This window comes from Spizellomyces punctatus (genome assembly GCF_000182565.1).
Source record: "Spizellomyces punctatus DAOM BR117 chromosome Unknown supercont1.5, whole genome shotgun sequence".
Classification (NCBI taxonomy): Eukaryota; Fungi; Chytridiomycota; class Chytridiomycetes; order Spizellomycetales; family Spizellomycetaceae; genus Spizellomyces; species Spizellomyces punctatus.
In genome coordinates, this window is record NW_015971541.1 from 268,891 (window position 1) to 284,158 (window position 15,268).

The 15,268-nt window shown below is 49.4% G+C and overlaps 8 protein-coding genes across 8 annotated transcripts; 3 read left to right on the top strand and 5 right to left on the bottom strand.

Moving 5' to 3' along the window:
• Window positions 1-37: 37 nt before the first annotated feature.
• SPPG_03152 (uncharacterized protein) lies at window positions 38-721 on the bottom strand (the record flags this gene model as incomplete). Its single annotated transcript, XM_016751428.1, has 1 exon — window positions 38-721. One exon carries the CDS (start codon window positions 719-721, stop codon window positions 38-40), a length of 684 nt encoding a protein of 227 aa, XP_016609379.1.
• A 185-nt stretch (window positions 722-906) lies between these two features.
• Window positions 907-2,569, top strand: SPPG_03153 (uncharacterized protein). The gene is made up of 5 exons (XM_016751429.1): window positions 907-1,099; window positions 1,185-1,306; window positions 1,366-1,385; window positions 1,448-1,916; window positions 1,974-2,569. Exons 1-5 carry the CDS (start codon window positions 1,096-1,098, stop codon window positions 2,397-2,399), a joined length of 1,041 nt encoding a protein of 346 aa, XP_016609380.1. The 5' UTR covers window positions 907-1,095; the 3' UTR covers window positions 2,400-2,569.
• On the bottom strand, window positions 2,419-4,001 carry SPPG_03154 (uncharacterized protein). The gene is made up of 2 exons (XM_016751430.1): window positions 3,444-4,001; window positions 2,419-3,376 (listed from the first exon to the last, which is right to left on the bottom strand). The coding sequence occupies exons 1-2, from the start codon at window positions 3,805-3,807 to the stop codon at window positions 2,574-2,576; spliced, it is 1,167 nt and encodes a 388-aa protein (XP_016609381.1). The 5' UTR covers window positions 3,808-4,001; the 3' UTR covers window positions 2,419-2,573.
• Window positions 4,002-4,653: 652 nt separating this feature from the next.
• SPPG_03155 (26S protease regulatory subunit 8) lies at window positions 4,654-6,538 on the bottom strand. The gene is made up of 3 exons (XM_016751431.1): window positions 6,320-6,538; window positions 5,070-6,152; window positions 4,654-5,007 (listed from the first exon to the last, which is right to left on the bottom strand). Exons 1-3 carry the CDS (start codon window positions 6,368-6,370, stop codon window positions 4,954-4,956), a joined length of 1,188 nt encoding a protein of 395 aa, XP_016609382.1. The 5' UTR covers window positions 6,371-6,538; the 3' UTR covers window positions 4,654-4,953.
• An 85-nt stretch (window positions 6,539-6,623) lies between these two features.
• SPPG_03156 (uncharacterized protein) lies at window positions 6,624-9,839 on the bottom strand. Its single transcript, XM_016751432.1, has one exon. It carries the CDS (start codon window positions 9,641-9,643, stop codon window positions 6,800-6,802), a length of 2,844 nt encoding a protein of 947 aa, XP_016609383.1. The 5' UTR covers window positions 9,644-9,839; the 3' UTR covers window positions 6,624-6,799.
• Window positions 9,840-10,028: 189 nt separating this feature from the next.
• Window positions 10,029-11,535, top strand: SPPG_03157 (uncharacterized protein; the record flags this gene model as incomplete). The annotated part of the gene is made up of 3 exons (XM_016751433.1): window positions 10,029-10,946; window positions 11,014-11,110; window positions 11,171-11,535. Exons 1-3 carry the CDS (start codon window positions 10,629-10,631, stop codon window positions 11,533-11,535), a joined length of 780 nt encoding a protein of 259 aa, XP_016609384.1. The 5' UTR covers window positions 10,029-10,628.
• Window positions 11,536-12,299: 764 nt separating this feature from the next.
• Window positions 12,300-13,972, top strand: SPPG_03158 (uncharacterized protein). The gene is made up of 2 exons (XM_016751434.1): window positions 12,300-12,792; window positions 12,862-13,972. Exons 1-2 carry the CDS (start codon window positions 12,472-12,474, stop codon window positions 13,843-13,845), a joined length of 1,305 nt encoding a protein of 434 aa, XP_016609385.1. The 5' UTR covers window positions 12,300-12,471; the 3' UTR covers window positions 13,846-13,972.
• Window positions 13,893-15,235, bottom strand: SPPG_03159 (uncharacterized protein). The gene has a single exon (XM_016751435.1). It carries the CDS (start codon window positions 15,216-15,218, stop codon window positions 13,980-13,982), a length of 1,239 nt encoding a protein of 412 aa, XP_016609386.1. The 5' UTR covers window positions 15,219-15,235; the 3' UTR covers window positions 13,893-13,979.
• Window positions 15,236-15,268: the final 33 nt, after the last annotated feature.

Consider the following 15,268-nt stretch of genomic DNA (forward strand, 5'->3'; position numbering starts at 1 on the left):
ACCTTTTAGTTGATGCGGTAGCAGGCTAATTGTAAGTTCAGCTGTGTTGATGTTCGCTATCTATTGACGCGTCATCATCCGGAATACTGGAAAGCAGGTCGCGCAGATCCTTTTCTGTATCGCCTGTTATGATGTTAGGAGTGCGTGTTTCATAAGTCCCGGAGAGCTTCTGCGAGAATGCGGGCGGTGGAGGTAGGTTGTATGCAGGAGGTGGGATTCCGGCATATGCCCCGGTTTGTCGTAATTCTGAATCAGCTTTTCTGTTCCAGATCGGTGAGTTCGGCTTATGTAGATGCAATGGATTTGGATACGACTGTGATTGTGCTCTGTTATAACTTTGTTGGTAATGCTGGTATGCATACGGGTAGGATGGGCGGGGGACATCAGCATGTGAAGAACTAATTACTCTTGGTGGCAATTCGTTATCACGCAAAGATGGGGCATAAGAAGCGGAATAGGCATGGGTAGGATGGTATTGGTTTGATTTTTGATAGTTATCCTGCGCATATGCAGAGTAAGGACGGGCCTGTCCTCCGAGGTAGCTTGGATTGAAGCGGGGAGCACGGTACTCCCAGGGAGCATAGTTTTGGTGGCTTTGACCCCCATTCAGAGGAGCGGTAGATGTCACTGTAGCTTGTTTTTTAGTACCTCCACCGGGAACAGTCCTCTCGTTGGTCGCGGGAACGTTTTCCTGCTCAGAGCGTGTATCGTTCTTGTCCATGGTCAACGGTCACCAGGGTTGAAATTAGCAGAAGAAACGCGTACAGTGGAGTTCACGACCGCGATGGTCGACTAAACGATGAAGCGAAACCTAACCAGTCGCCCAGTCCAGCTTGTACAGGCCAATTTGAGTGAGACCTTCCACCATACAAAACAAGATCGCCCACGGGCATCTCGCGGAAAGCCTGCCGACCAGCCAGGAGAGTCTGCTGCGCAATTGGTTGCATCCGGCTTCCAAAAATGTCGTGCAGGAATTATCCGATCCGGACCGCGGCCAAACCACCGAGGATAGCCTGTTGTTTGTTCCCCAGCTTTCCCATTTGCATCGACGGCAGGTTTCTTGACTTTGCTTTCATCCCACCATAGACTTGAATTATGGGTACGCTTACTACGAGTCGTTGTCTTGAAAAGTGAGGTCCGTGGGACCGCATAGAACCACGCGACTGACAGTTCTGTTCCCCCAGCCTCGCTTGTAAAGTCCACAGAAGTCCCGCTCGAGAAACTCAAATGGGTCCTAGAGCCCAGCGCCACGGAGGCGAATACATTCTATGTTCACCCAAAGGCGGGCGGTATGGTGCTGGTTCAGGTATGCATCTGCGTTCGTCTGCTGCAAACTGGCAGTCAACTCAATTTCTAGTTGAACAGATCGCATACTCAACAATGAGGTGAGGCTTAGTTTAGATTAGCACGCACTTGGCAAGTAACTGATTCGTTGGATGGATAAAAGCTGGAGCCCATCTGTTCAGGTTTCCGCAGCATATCATGGAGCAGACGGCTCCAAGAAGCGGCACACCGCGTCACTCTCTGGCAGCTCGTTCAGACCAGCGGAGGATGGTATATCTGTCACTTGCGAGAACATGTCTGTGCAGTTTGATGCTTCAAAAAAGAGTTATCATGTTACACTGAACGCGGCCCCCGCGATGGTGATCGATTTCAACTTTGAGGCTGTTGACGGCTTCTGTCAAGTAAACGAAGGGAAAGTTCCATTCAACCACACGGACATATCAGTGGGTTATGTTTCCGCGCAGTTCATTCCCAAGGGAAGAGTCACCGGGAATGTTATTGTTGACGGTAAACTGCACGATATCGAGGGGACTGGATTGTATGTAAAGGCTCTGCAAAGCAAACCGCAATGCGCTGCACGGTGGAGTTTTGCCAACTTTCAAACTGAGAAGGATGCGTTGTTGATGTATCAGGTGGGTGTCAATATACATGTACGAGTGTTATTAATTATTTACCTTTGGATATTCCAGTACGAACTGTGTCGTGGTTATGGTTACGACTTTGATGCTCGTAGCGAGGGAGCATTGGTCTTGGACAATAAAATTGTCGCGGTGACACTCAACAATTTTGCGACGCTACTTAATAAATCCTACGACAGCTTCAGCGGTTATGAAGTTCCCTCCGAAGTATCCTACCGCTGGGAGGGCGAGGCGAAGGACGGCCGTCCTGTCAAAATCGAGATGAAGGTGGCTCTTACTCACCTTTTGGATAAGATTGACTTGCTCAGCGAGCTCCCGTTCTTTGTTCGCAAGTTTATCCAGACTTGCATTACCGCACCATTTGTCTACCAGTGGTTTGAGGATGCGAGTGCTTCTGTAACCATTGGAGAAGAAACTCACATTTTGAAGGGAAAATTGTTCCACGAGAACGCATTCCTGGCCGCTTTAGAGGATTAGATGGCAGAGGCTAGGTAGACATGTTTGACTTTCATTGTATTAATTTGATGTGGACTGGATTCTGTTACCCTTCAGAGCTCTGGTTTTACATGATATTTTTTATATACACATACTTTCACATACCCTAACTGACAAATTTCGGCCGTCTCTGCACCGATATTTGGACAAGGCCTTCTAGTAATTACCCCGATAAACCTGCCCCCATTTGCTGAATATGTAGTCCCCAAATGCCATCTTGGAAATTTCCTCTGCCCTAATAGCTAACTGCTCCTTCTCTTTCTCGTTATCGTTGGCCCGAGGTGTGTTCTGACTCTGATCTATAAACAAGCTAATTCTGGCCGCTGGTCCGTCCTCCGTGAGCAGGGGGATTTGTGCATCATACCTAGGATAATAAAAGAAGACCATCGACAATCGCTCCTGATCAGACGATACTACTCGATGAAGTGGAGATACCACCCGCCCGTTTGTTAATAAGGATAAATAATCCCCTGCGTTCACTAAGAATGTGCCTGGAATCGGTGGCACGTCCGTCCATCCGCCCTCTCCATCCGCGATTTGCAATCCTGTTACTCCGTCTTGCTGCATAATGAGTGTCAAGAATCCCCAGTCAGTGTGTGGACTTGACCCTATCCTATCCGAAGGGGATCGCTGTCCTGTGATATGATCGGTTGTTTTGTCTGGGAAGTAGTGAAACAATCGCATGAGGCTGATTGTTTCTCCTTCAGCACAGAAAGAAGGTAAATAGCCTTCGTCCATTCCTAGCGCAACGGAAAGCGCTCGTGTGACAGCTTCGGCTACTTGAACCATTCCAGCATAGAAGGTTTCCAAAGTTTTCCGCCACGTTGAATCAAGATCCGAAGTATCTGGCCATTCATTTGGACCTTGGAGATTATTTGTAGGGGCCACGTCCAAGGACCAAGGATACCCATAGCTGAACGCTTCCTTAACTTCCAGTGCGGATGAACCAGACTCGGCACCTGATAAGAAAAACACATCAACGATCTGCCGGCATATCGTTTTCAAACAGTTTGAACAAAAGGTAACCTAAACCGATATATCCACGTGTAAATCCTCCAGAGCGAATTGGAATCTTGTTTTTGATATCTTGAGGTAAATTGAAGAAATCCTGAGCGGCGTTGAAGACCTCCTTCCGGAATTCGCGAGTCAGGTTCCCTATTCCACCACTTTTGACGTAGAATGCACCATGGGTAACGCATGCCGCTGCCAGCTGCTCCACCGTCGAGGCCTTTTCTCGTGCGTTGTCTTCATTGGATGAAGCATTGTTTGCAAATGGTGTCACATCTATTATTGGTAGAGGGGCGATTCCCGTCGACATGGCTGCAAGCTTCAAGGCGGAACAGGAGTTTACTTTTGTCGCGTTTCTGACTTGATCAATTCTCCGTTGCATTAAGCATTTGGGTCCGTCTTACAAAAGTTGATTTTCTAAATTGAACTATCCTTCAGGTTAAGTTTATATCGGTTTTCACTGTCATATTCAATCACTGGGTGTACACTCTGCGGGGAAAATGAAAATCCAGGAGCGCTTTCTGAGGAATGTTAAAGGCTGATTCAAGGAAAATCATTGGACGGATTCGCCATTCATGGCTATTGACAATCTTCAATGTTGAACAGTATGCAATGGGTTTAGATTCGACGCTTATACGTAAACATGGTAAGATCCATGGATCTCGCATTTTATTTATTCCCTTGATCCTCATTTAGGGGTATGCCAACCTTAAATAGATTCCCCTACCATGGTAGCGCACTGGTCGTTGAGGGAATCGTCCGGTGCACAGTGATGCTCACTTTCCACTTTGTCTTTATCTAATTCCATGACGGCATAGAGCAAGAGTTCATGTCTCCACATTATGCCGTACGATGTTAAGTTCAAACCTTTCATGTGTTCGCAGCTCATCAACATTTGTGCTCATGTAGACCAGGCAAACATTCTAAAAAGTCGTCTTATATTTATCTAAAAATCCAAAATGGGTCATGTTCAAGTTACCAACTCTTCTGTATAAAATATCCTGATTATTGTAACGGTGAAACTAACATCCAACGAGTAGCCCTTCCCAGTTGTTTTTTTGAGCGGGTTGTTGTTTTGGAGATCATATTACTCTACTTGGTTTTTTTTTTCTCACTTCTTATGAGTATTTGTCAAATTCGTGGGCGGATAGCACCTTGGGAGATCGGAATGTACATAACGTACTTGGCCATTCGATTAGAGAAAACGGCCGAATTGCGAACAAGATGCGGACAAGAGCCTACTCAATAATTCTCGTTTTGGAACTCTTCAACATCTGGGGTTCATGTGAATGTTGTCACAGTCCAGTGCAGAGATATATTCTGACTTTTGAAAAATCACCAGAAAAGAGCATCAATCTCGATAAAAGCTGATGCTTGTTAATCATCGTTTCCAATGGTCAAGTACTCCTGAGTAGGTATGTACGTATGTAAACGTCTAAAAGCTCTGAAATCACGACGATTTGGCATTCCAATATCACGTCAAATACACGTACACAATCAACAACATGGTACGGTCCCCAGCGCCCTCCTACTTGAACAATTTCTTGATACTCATGTTTTGCTCCGAGTCCTTCTTTAGTACCTGTGGATTACGACTGAAGTTAGTAACGAGTATAAAAAGAATTGCCAAATATCAAAACAAACCTTTGCAACAGCCATCTCAAAGTCTTCCTGTGTAACATGCACACGCCGTTCCCTAAGAGCGTACATACCCGCCTCTGTACAGATACCCTTCACCTCAGCCCCACTTGCACCAGATGTCTTCTCCGCAATCTTCCTCAAATCAATTCCCCGCGTCATGTTCATCTTCCGACTATGAATCTTCAAAATGTCCGTTCGCGCCTCTTCGTTTGGTGGAGGGAACTCGATTTTTCTGTCGATTCGACCGGGTCGAAGAAGGGCTGGGTCCAAGATATCGATACGGTTGGTGGCCATGATAACTTTGATGTTTTGAGTCGCTTCGAAACCGTCCAGCTGGTTCAGAAGCTCCAACATTGTACGTTGGACTTCAGAGTCTCCACCACCTGATCCAGACTCAATACGACTTGATCCAATAGAGTCAATTTCGTCCATAAAGATGATCGATGGGGCGTGCTCACGCGCCATGACAAAGAGCTCTCGCACCATTCGACTGCCCTCCCCAATGTACTTTTGCACCAGCTCCGATCCACTTACACGAATGAATCGACAATCTGTGTGATGTGCTACAGCCCTTGCCAATAGCGTTTTTCCCGTTCCTGGGGGACCGTACAGCAGGACACCTTTTGGCTGAGCGATACCCAACGAGTCAAACAATTCGGGATGCTTGACGGGCAGCTCAATGACCTCCTTAATCTCCTTAATCTGATTCGTCAAACCACCAATCATCTCATACGTCGAATCCGGCACCTTCTCGACCATCATCAAGCTAACCAGTGGATCCACCTTGTTTGGCAAAATTTTGTGAAGCTGATAACTGTCATGGCGAAGGGCAACGCGAACGGTGGGAGTTAATTGAGCAATATCAATCGAGGGATGGATGTCCACAACGTATTTTCCTTCCGGGTGGACCTTGACGAGAACCTTTTTCTTTCCCATCAATTTCACGACTTCACCAACATAGGAGCCTGGTTCCTGTAGAAGCTGGAGCTCCTCACGTAGTAGACGGACTTTCGCATTCAGTTGATTACGTTGTGCCTCAAGACGCCGAAGGTTTTGCGTCATGGCAGAGGCTCGGGTCTCTAGCTCCTGTGCGGGGGAAAAGAACGCGTCATAGAATCATTAGAGAACGGTCGCGCACACTACTAAATGCAGGACGTAAATGCTCTCCGATGTTGCCATACACCACTTAATTTGAGGTCCCCTAGATGCAAAGTTCTCCTACTCTAGTGAGCACAAGCGGCCTTCGCACTCACCTCGATCTTATTCTTGTAATAAGCCTTGATGCCTTCTGATGACTTCCCCATGGCGAATACTTGTTGTATAAAGACAAGGGTTTTACGTGCAATACAAAGGATTGGAATAATTCAGAAAGAAAGACAATTGCCGTGTAACGCGCAAAGGTGCAGTTGAGGAAATGTTCAACAGTCGAGGGATGGCAAAAAGGATCAAAAAGGTCGCAAGCTGCGAGAGAGTTGAACCCCCTCCAAGCCACCGCCATAGCTGAGCCAGATTGTGGCGTTAGACGCGTCAGCAAACTTCAAGTTGAAGATTTCAAAACCAAGATGAACGATGAAAAATAACATTGGTGATATGTAAAAGATGTCCGACCGCCCTTGACAAATACCGACTAGTGTATCATAAAAATGCATCAGCAGGAGCTCCTACACTAGCTACAGCTAACTACATACAACATCAGCCCTATGTACAGTTATATCCAGACAGGATCACATTGATCATTCTCTTGGCCGAGGTGAGCTCTCCCCAGCTAACCATTTCAAAACTGGTTCTCCATCACTCTCAACAGTCTCAGTACTCTCGTATGTTCTTCTGAAAGCTTTCTTGTAAGCATCCACAACTTTGTCTGCAACCTCCTTACTATCGCCTGGCTCTGTCTTCATAGTGTCGTACATTGATCGCTCAGAAGATGCAACTGTTGCAAAAGAGTCACGGAAGATATCATACGACGCAGTCGTGTATTGGCTCTCCGAGCTCAGCGAAAACACACGGGACGAATGTACGAGGCGCGCAGCTAATGGGGGCGCGGCAAAAGAGTCATTTCGAGAACCCTGTCCCCCGGACTCTTCACATGCGGCTTTTGACGCAGCTGCCGCTACCATCGCAGCGGCCGCATCTACACCACCGGGAGACGGCGGTAGAGGATCCTCATTGATGAATCGCATAAGGGAGGAATCTGGGTTCACAGTGTTGATGGGAGAGGTAGATGCGACTGATGTGTTCCGGGGAGAGCGTGAGTCGCGGCGGGCGGATGGCGGGAAGAGGTCTTCAGTCAACTCCGTTGTGTCCGTGAGGAAAGAGTAACGCAGTGGTGATGTCGGGACAATCTGCAGCGGTATCGTGGGTGGGTCGAACTGAGCAGCGGCTGACGCCGGCGCCATACTCGCAGATTCCGTAACGGTCTCGGGCCTTTTGACGGCCGAATACAGTGAACTACGTCGTTGAAGAGAACCCTCCAAAGATGGAGAACCGAGATAGGGCATAGTTTCAAATCCCTGTTCAATTGCCACAATCTGAGGGGACGCCGTTCCTCCGGATGTTGGTATATCACGTGGCAACGTGCCGCGTAAACTACTCGACTTCCACGATGCATCCAGACTTGTGCGTACCTGCTCAAAGTTTATGGCAGCAAATACTCCAGGGCTAGGGCTAGGTACCACCTCCGGACTTTGGTCCCAAGTTCTGATGGCGGTAAGGCCTCCAGGCCCAGAACCAGATAACACATCCGGACTCTTGCCCCAATTTCTGATGGCAGCAAATACTCCAGGCCCAGAACCAGGTAACACATGAGGACCTGAGCCCCAATGTCTGGCCGATGGGTCCAAGCCGCGCGTGTTGAGGTTCAATTTCTCGCGCTCTGCATGTCTCATCCGATACCCTAGCGCCAGACCCCCTATAACCACGAAAGATACACCGACCGACATTCCGACGACCATTCCAGTATTTGATTTGTCACCATTCCTTAGTTGCTCAGCATTGGATGAAGAGGGGGGAGGCTTGCTCGAGTCCCCATTGGTTCCTGGAGCGGCAGGCTGAATAACGGGAACAGAGCCAGATACGGGTGATGAAGGGAGCGGGGGTACTTGCGGCCTTGGTGCGAGCGGCTCCGACGGTGCTGGCGGAGGTTGCGGTGGAGAGCCTGCTTTGGCGGTCGGCGGGGCTTCAACGCGATTAAGGACACCGACCCGTTTCTTTGCTGGAGGTTGGGGTGGAACGGCTCTAGTAGGGTCGGGAGCCGGATTTTGCTTGGGCGATGGAGGCGCTGGCACTGGTTCTGGCACCGGCACAGGGGGATCCGTGGGTGGCAAGTCCGTCGGAGTTGGTCGCTGGCGGTCGGTTGGCACTGGGGTAGGTGGTACTGATGGTGTGGAAGAAGGAGAATCCGGTGGCGACTCGCTCTGCTCGCTTGGCTTCTTTTGAGATGGGATTGGCTGCTCAATTGTACCAGATGGGGACGTTTTCGGGGCTTCCGGCGGCACCGGTACTGTGGTTGGCTCCGGGGTTTGGGAGGGTGACGACGGCGTCACTGGGGTAGGAGCGGGGACTGAAGGAGTCTGAGAAGGAGTAGCAGTGCTCTGGGACGGCGTCGGAGTAGGTTCCTTGTTTTTTCCCACGGTATTTGTATTCTTGGGTTGTGCTGTTTTCTTTTTATTTTCAGTCGCCGCCGTTGGAGCCGCTGGAGTCGCTGTTGGAGTCTTCGCGGCACCATCAGAAGGCGTGGCGGTCGCTTTCTGCTTGTTTGGAGGCGCCGCCGGAGTCTTCGCGGCACCATCAGAAGGCGTGGCGGTCGCTTTCTGCTTGTTTGGAGGCGCCGCTGGAGTCGCTACCGGAGCCTTCGCGGCAGCATCCGAAGGCGTGGCAGTCGCTTTCTGCTTGTTTGCAGGCGCCGCCGGAGTCTTCGCGGCACCATCAGAAGGCGTGGCGGTCGCTTTCTGCTTGTTTGGAGGCGCCGCTGGAGTCGCTACCGGAGCCTTCGCGGCAGCATCCGAAGGCGCGGCAGTCGCTTTCTGCTTGTTTGCAGGCGCCGCCGGAGTCTTCGCGGCACCATCAGAAGGCGGGGCGGCCACTCTCTGTTTGTTTGTCGTCCCGACCACATTTGGAGCGGACTTCTTTTTGTTTGGAGGCGCCTCCGGAGTCGCTGCCGTTGGAGCTTTTGCCACTTGGGTTCCCTTCGGGGCCGCAGCTTTCGGCGCTGGTTCAGTAGCTTTTTTCGCAGGTCGGTCTGCCTTGGACGGTGCAGCATCTTTCTTCGCAGGTGGGGCTGCCTTGGACGGTGCAGCATCCTTCTTCGCAGGTGGGGCTGCCTTGGACGGTGCAGCATCTTTCTTCGCAGGTGGGGCTGCCTTGGACGGTGCAGCATCCTTCTTCGCAGGTGGGGCTGCCTTGGACGGTGCAGCATCCTTCTTCGCGGGTGGGGCTGCCTTGGACGGTGCGGCAGGGTTCTTCTGTGGAGCTGGCGCTGCTGCAATGGCTTCACAGAACAGGAGGAGGGCGAACGTGCACCACAAAAGGCCCACAAGCAGGGTCACTTTTCTCCCTCGCCTTGCTCCCCGCCACCGCATTGGGGAACCAAATAAAAAGATTTAAATGCGAATATTATACGTCTCGTCCTCGATGCAAATCGCAGTGTCGCAGTAAAAATGAAATGGGCATGGAGGTAAAATCAAGAACGGTAGGAATCCAGATGAGGAATGAAAAACAGCCCCAGTCTCCCACCTGGCTCCCCACCCACGGCGAGTTCCCCAAACCCCCCCCCCCCCCCCCCCCCCCCCACCTCGGCGCCCAAAACTTGAGAAAGTTGGCCGCTTTTGCATGCTGGCAATGGCGAGAAATTCGCTTCTCATGTTTCATAGTGCATGGCACAGTCACGAAAATAGGGTGTGGTATGGTGGCATAGTCACATTTGGCGGCTTTTTGGGGACATTAGAGTTTCTGATTGGTTTCAACTGCTTTTTGCGTTTTTGGGAATCTCATCTTGTTAACAAATTCCTTTGAGTGCCCGACTCGTTTTGAGTAGGCTTCCTCCTTGGGGATTCCCTACAAGAGGTGGACATGGTAGGTGCCAATACGGTCTGGATGCCAACTCGCTCCGTAGGCATTGTAAAGTAGGAGGACCTGGCTATATGCGTCCAGTCGCATGCTACGAGGTTGGAGTTCGAGTAGAAAACAAATGCATTTCACATTCAGAATGGAGGCTGTTTGAAATCTGCTATGGAACTCATATTGGTCAAAAGGGAAGAGTAGGCAGGCCACCTAACAACTATCGTGGCGTCCGTGGTGGATACTGCAGCCGAATCTAGAAGAGCGGGGTTGCGATCGGCACAGTGTTCTAAAAGTATAAAGTTGAAAATGTCCACATGCAGGAGGAAAGGGGCGCTTGTCATAGGTGTCCTCGCTCGGGGTTCTGAGTGGAGAAGGGGATTTGAACGTGACTCCAAATTGCGTTCAATTTGGGTACGTAAAGAGAAACTCGATTGAAAACTGTCAAAAGATACAGCTATTTGGTCCTGTTGTTCAGGATGTTGTCGTATCGCTCTCCAATATTTGATGCAGCTTGTAGTTAATACAGAACAAATGACTCACCCACTGCTCCTTCGCTCGTTCAATCTTTTGGTCTACGTCTTTTTTGTCTCGTCCTCGCTCTACAATGTCATTGGACCGGACCCAAGTTATGGATACGGAAAATATCCAACTTATCTCACCCCCGCACCATGGGCGTTTGCAATATGGGCTGTGATTTACTTGTTATTTGGAGGGTTTGTGATTTGGCAATGGTTCCCCGAAACGGACGATGTAGTCATTGATGCATACGGGAGCTGGTTTATCATTGCCAGTCTGTGCGGGGCTGTCTGGCATCATTTTTGGGTACGTTTTCCCTGACAGGCGCTTGTCTGAACTCGAACCGATTGCTTAATGATGGTCTATCGTGCAGGAATCTGGTCATTTGGTGCTGGCACTGATTGTGCTCCTGTTCGCTTCGGCAGCCGTCACTATAATCTATACCAATCTCCATCGCTTGCAAGGCCCTCGTACGTGGACAGAATACCTCTTTGCATATGCTCCAATCTCCCTTTATCATGGTTGGTTAGTCTTTGTCATATGGATCAACATCTTCGCCATTATTGCCCGGGCGGCGGAACCTCGCCATCCGTCCATCTTGCAAAAAATTCTCGTCTTCTTCGCCCTCTTTCAGATGACGACGACAGCTGTAGCCTACACCGAAACAAAAAAGGAACGTGGTGACCTTCCGGGTGCCTTCACCATTGCTTGGGCACTCTTTGCCGTTTCAGCTGGACAGAAATCGAAATTCGTCAAATATTCAGCGTTGGTGATGGGAGTTGTAGTTGCTGTACATGCCTTTAGGCCGCTGGTCAGGCGGAGGAGGGATAGCGAACGTTCCCAGAGGGAATCACTTCTGGGAGAGGGAGAGGAAAGTCGGGAGGAGCAGGTCTGACTGACAGCTGTTCGTTGTCTCTAATTTGGTCCATATGCGCACCCTTTTCCTTTGAACGTGAAGGATTGTTTTCAATCGAGCATACCCTTAGTGTATTGGCAATAACACACAATACACCAGTGTGGATTGACCCACTGAGCCTGGCGACAACCAGGCCAGAAAAGCTAACTAGCTAACTATACAAATAGTGCACTACTACTAGGAATAATGACACATGCGATACATAACGGTTGGTCAACTGGGTAACTAAGCCCACTACCACGAGAGAAATCCTACTAGACCTTTTTGATTCCCAAGCTCTTTAGTCGGAGGATGTTCAGATATTAAGGTAAATCAGAATTAGACTGGATAATATGCGTAGAAAAACCATCAACATATATCTGTGATCGTAGCAAAATAGTAGTATTAGCATTTGCAACTGGTGCCGCTATCTTATATCAAGATGAATTGTGGTTTGGCAAGGTTCATCCAACGTCAACACAGCAGTATTAGTCTCTCATTGCTCTTTGCACTAGGTAGTAATCGAAGCACATCAGCAATACTGTGCTTTTGTCTAAACAGTACCATCCGTCACATCAAGTCTCCCAAATGATATTTCAGAAAAGGAGTGTCATTGAAACTCTGTAGCCACTACTGGACCCCCTCTTTCACCAATCCCTACGACCACTCAAGACAAAGCCGATCTTTGAAAGATATCAACAATTTTGAGCAGAATAATGATGATTTCGCATACCAAGCAGCGACAGTCTTGGGGGTTCGCGACACTGTCCGCGTTAACTACGTAATCGACTTCCATCATGCATTTTTGGCATTGCCACGTTTGCCCTGTTCAACATCAAGACGAGATTGCAATCGCATAATCCACATTCCGTTCACTGAATACGTTTTGCTGTTTAGTTTGATGCAATCAGCCTCACATTGAGCTACTTGTAGACAATGAGCTGGAAAGGCTTCCAAAAGGCGGTCACTCGTCTGCCCACCCGGCTGGCACAACGCACAGGTTACGCCAGCGAGACTGTCGACCAAGAATACCACGAACTGGAACAGCAGTTTAAGCATTTGGAAATTCTGGCAGTAAGACTATCGGATGAGGCAAAAAAGTTCAAAGATTCGCTGTCAGCCATGTTGGCTCACCAGGCGAAATTCGCTGAGACGCTAATGGAGGTTTACCAACCTGTCACTGCAACTTCACCAAGTCGCCCGACCATTGAAGGCGCAGCGACTGAAGACTATCAACCGCCTTCTCCTGCAAAGGGGGTGAGTGCATGTGTTGACAAGAGCCGACGGTTAAAGACGACGAGTTACTAACTCCGTCTGGTGCAACAGCAGGTAACCAATCCTCAACATGCCAAAGCTCTGGCCGCCGCCGAGGCATTCGCATCGGCAATGCGAACTGCTCGTGAACAACTTCTTCCAGACCTAGAAGTAATTGAACGCCAAGTTGTCGCTCCAACTAATGACTACATTACAATGATCAATAATGTCAAGCGACTCATGGAGAAGCGTGCTCGGAAGCTTGTGGACTATGACCGGCATCAAGACTCTGTAAAGAAACTCGCTGCAAAACAAGACCGAAATGTCTCAGATGAGAAGAAGCTTGGAAGTTTGGAAACGTCTCTAGACCAGTCTACGCGCGAATTCAACAATGTCAACAATCTCCTGAAGCAACAGCTGCCGGTCTTTCTGGGATATCGTGTCGCCTTCATTGACCCATGCTTCCAATCATTATATTGGTACGAACTCAAGGTTGTGCAGACACTGTATGATTGCTTCCAGCAGCTCTGCAGCCAGCACTTCAACATGTCCATCTCCGCACAAGACGGATTTGCGGCGCAGTACGATCGCATGATGGAAATGCTATCGCAGCTATCTTTGTTGAAACGACCATTGAGGAAGGGGGATGGCGGCGATACAGATACCGGATACGGGGGGTCACCAGAGAATTCACCTGTTGGGCATGATATCGGTGGGGCATCGGATGCAGGTGCGACCGAAGCATTGCCGCCCTACGAAGAGACCGCAGCCCGTCCTTTTCCTTCTGTCTCGAAACCTGCCCCTGTTGCGGCGGCAGTTACCGCGTATCCTAATCCATTCGCCGCTCCTGCACCCTCAGCAGCAGGAGGTAGTGCACGCCCGATCTACGTTCTGGCACTGTATGATTTTGAAGGGGTAGAAGAAGGAGACCTCTCCTTTAAGAAAGACGACAAGATTGAAGTTATCCAGCGAACTGGGGATGCGAATGACTGGTGGACGGGCAAACTTAGGGGAAAAGTTGGCCAATTCCCTGGAAATTACGTCAGTGACCTTTGAGCTCATGGTACATGCCCATCTCGCCATCTTGGCATTTGAATCGTAAGGTCTGGGCTCAATTAATCCATTCATATGTCCCAAACTCCAAAATACATGTATAATCCAAAATGTACAAATTATTGCTGGCTGTTACATCACCCCCATTGCTGTTTTGGTCTTTCACGAGAAAAGCGCCAAGCATTGTCGCCCTCACCAGACCCTGACCCTCGTGCATTCTTCCAGCGTCCAGCGCCATTTCGTTCTGATCTTAGTCGTGCCAACTTGCGTTCCAGCGCATGCAACTGACTTTCCCAGAGCGGTTGGTAGAATTTGAGCGCATAGTCACCCCATTTCTCTACAATGCTTGCTTCTGTTCCTTCCAACACTAGTAGACCCTGTACACCTTTTTCTTCATCTGCTGCCTGGATCCGCTCCAACGCTCTGGATAACCGTCCAAGAACATTCATTCGAAGAGATTTTTCCCGGTTGTAGCCTAGCGCGACAAGGTAATATGAGCTTCGAATAGTATGTACACCTTTGGGTTTCACTGGCACGAGCTCCGTGAAAAAGTCATTGAGGAAGCATAGGATCTCAAGGTTTTGCAGCTGGGGCTTCATGTTTGAGACAATGATCAAAGTACCATTTTCTCCAAGATTTGTGAGAGCAGCTAGTAGTTGGGAGAATGAAAGGAGTTGCCTCGAACGAACTTGTAGTGGGGGTGGTCCTAATCGTGATGGGTCGGCTGTGGAGTGATCCCTGTAGATTGAGCCTGCAATGACTAGGTCACATCCCACATCCGGTGGATCGGTATGACAAGGCGAGACAAAACGGATGGATTCAGGCTTCTCCGTTACGTCTCTATATAGTGAGGTGTACCGGTCCATTTCCCCCAGCACACCTTCCATAACCATTGGCAATCCTCCCATTTCAAGCGGTAAAGTCACGCCCATCCCAACAGCGTCGTCATTATTTTCTAGGATCCAGCGCGAGAATCCACCGGGAGCAGACCCAAGGTCAAGGAAATGTTTCACACATCCTCTCAGCTTTCCTCCAGTCTGCTTATCAACTTCGTCCATAGCTCCCCGAAACTGGTTGGCAAAGTGGGACGACGACACAGCAGGCCCGGACTCTTTCGGTGTTGTCGCTGCCGTCACGTTAGCCGAGTGCGCCCGATTCGATACAAACATTCTTTCCACATTGGGATCATTCTCGAACTCGTCTTTGAGGTTGTGAAGGGAGCGCAAGAGCAGGGAGGAATTGTAAAGGTGAAGGTGAAAGAAGTCCAGATCCGCTGGAATGACTTTGTTGAGTTGTGGTGGCTCAACGGACGGTGCAACATGTGGGATCGCTACAGCGGCAGCATTCCGCCGATGTGGTGGAACGTAGCGAGCCATTCTATGTAGCAAAGGATTCGTCGTCCAAGGCAAGAAGGACTCTTGGTTGC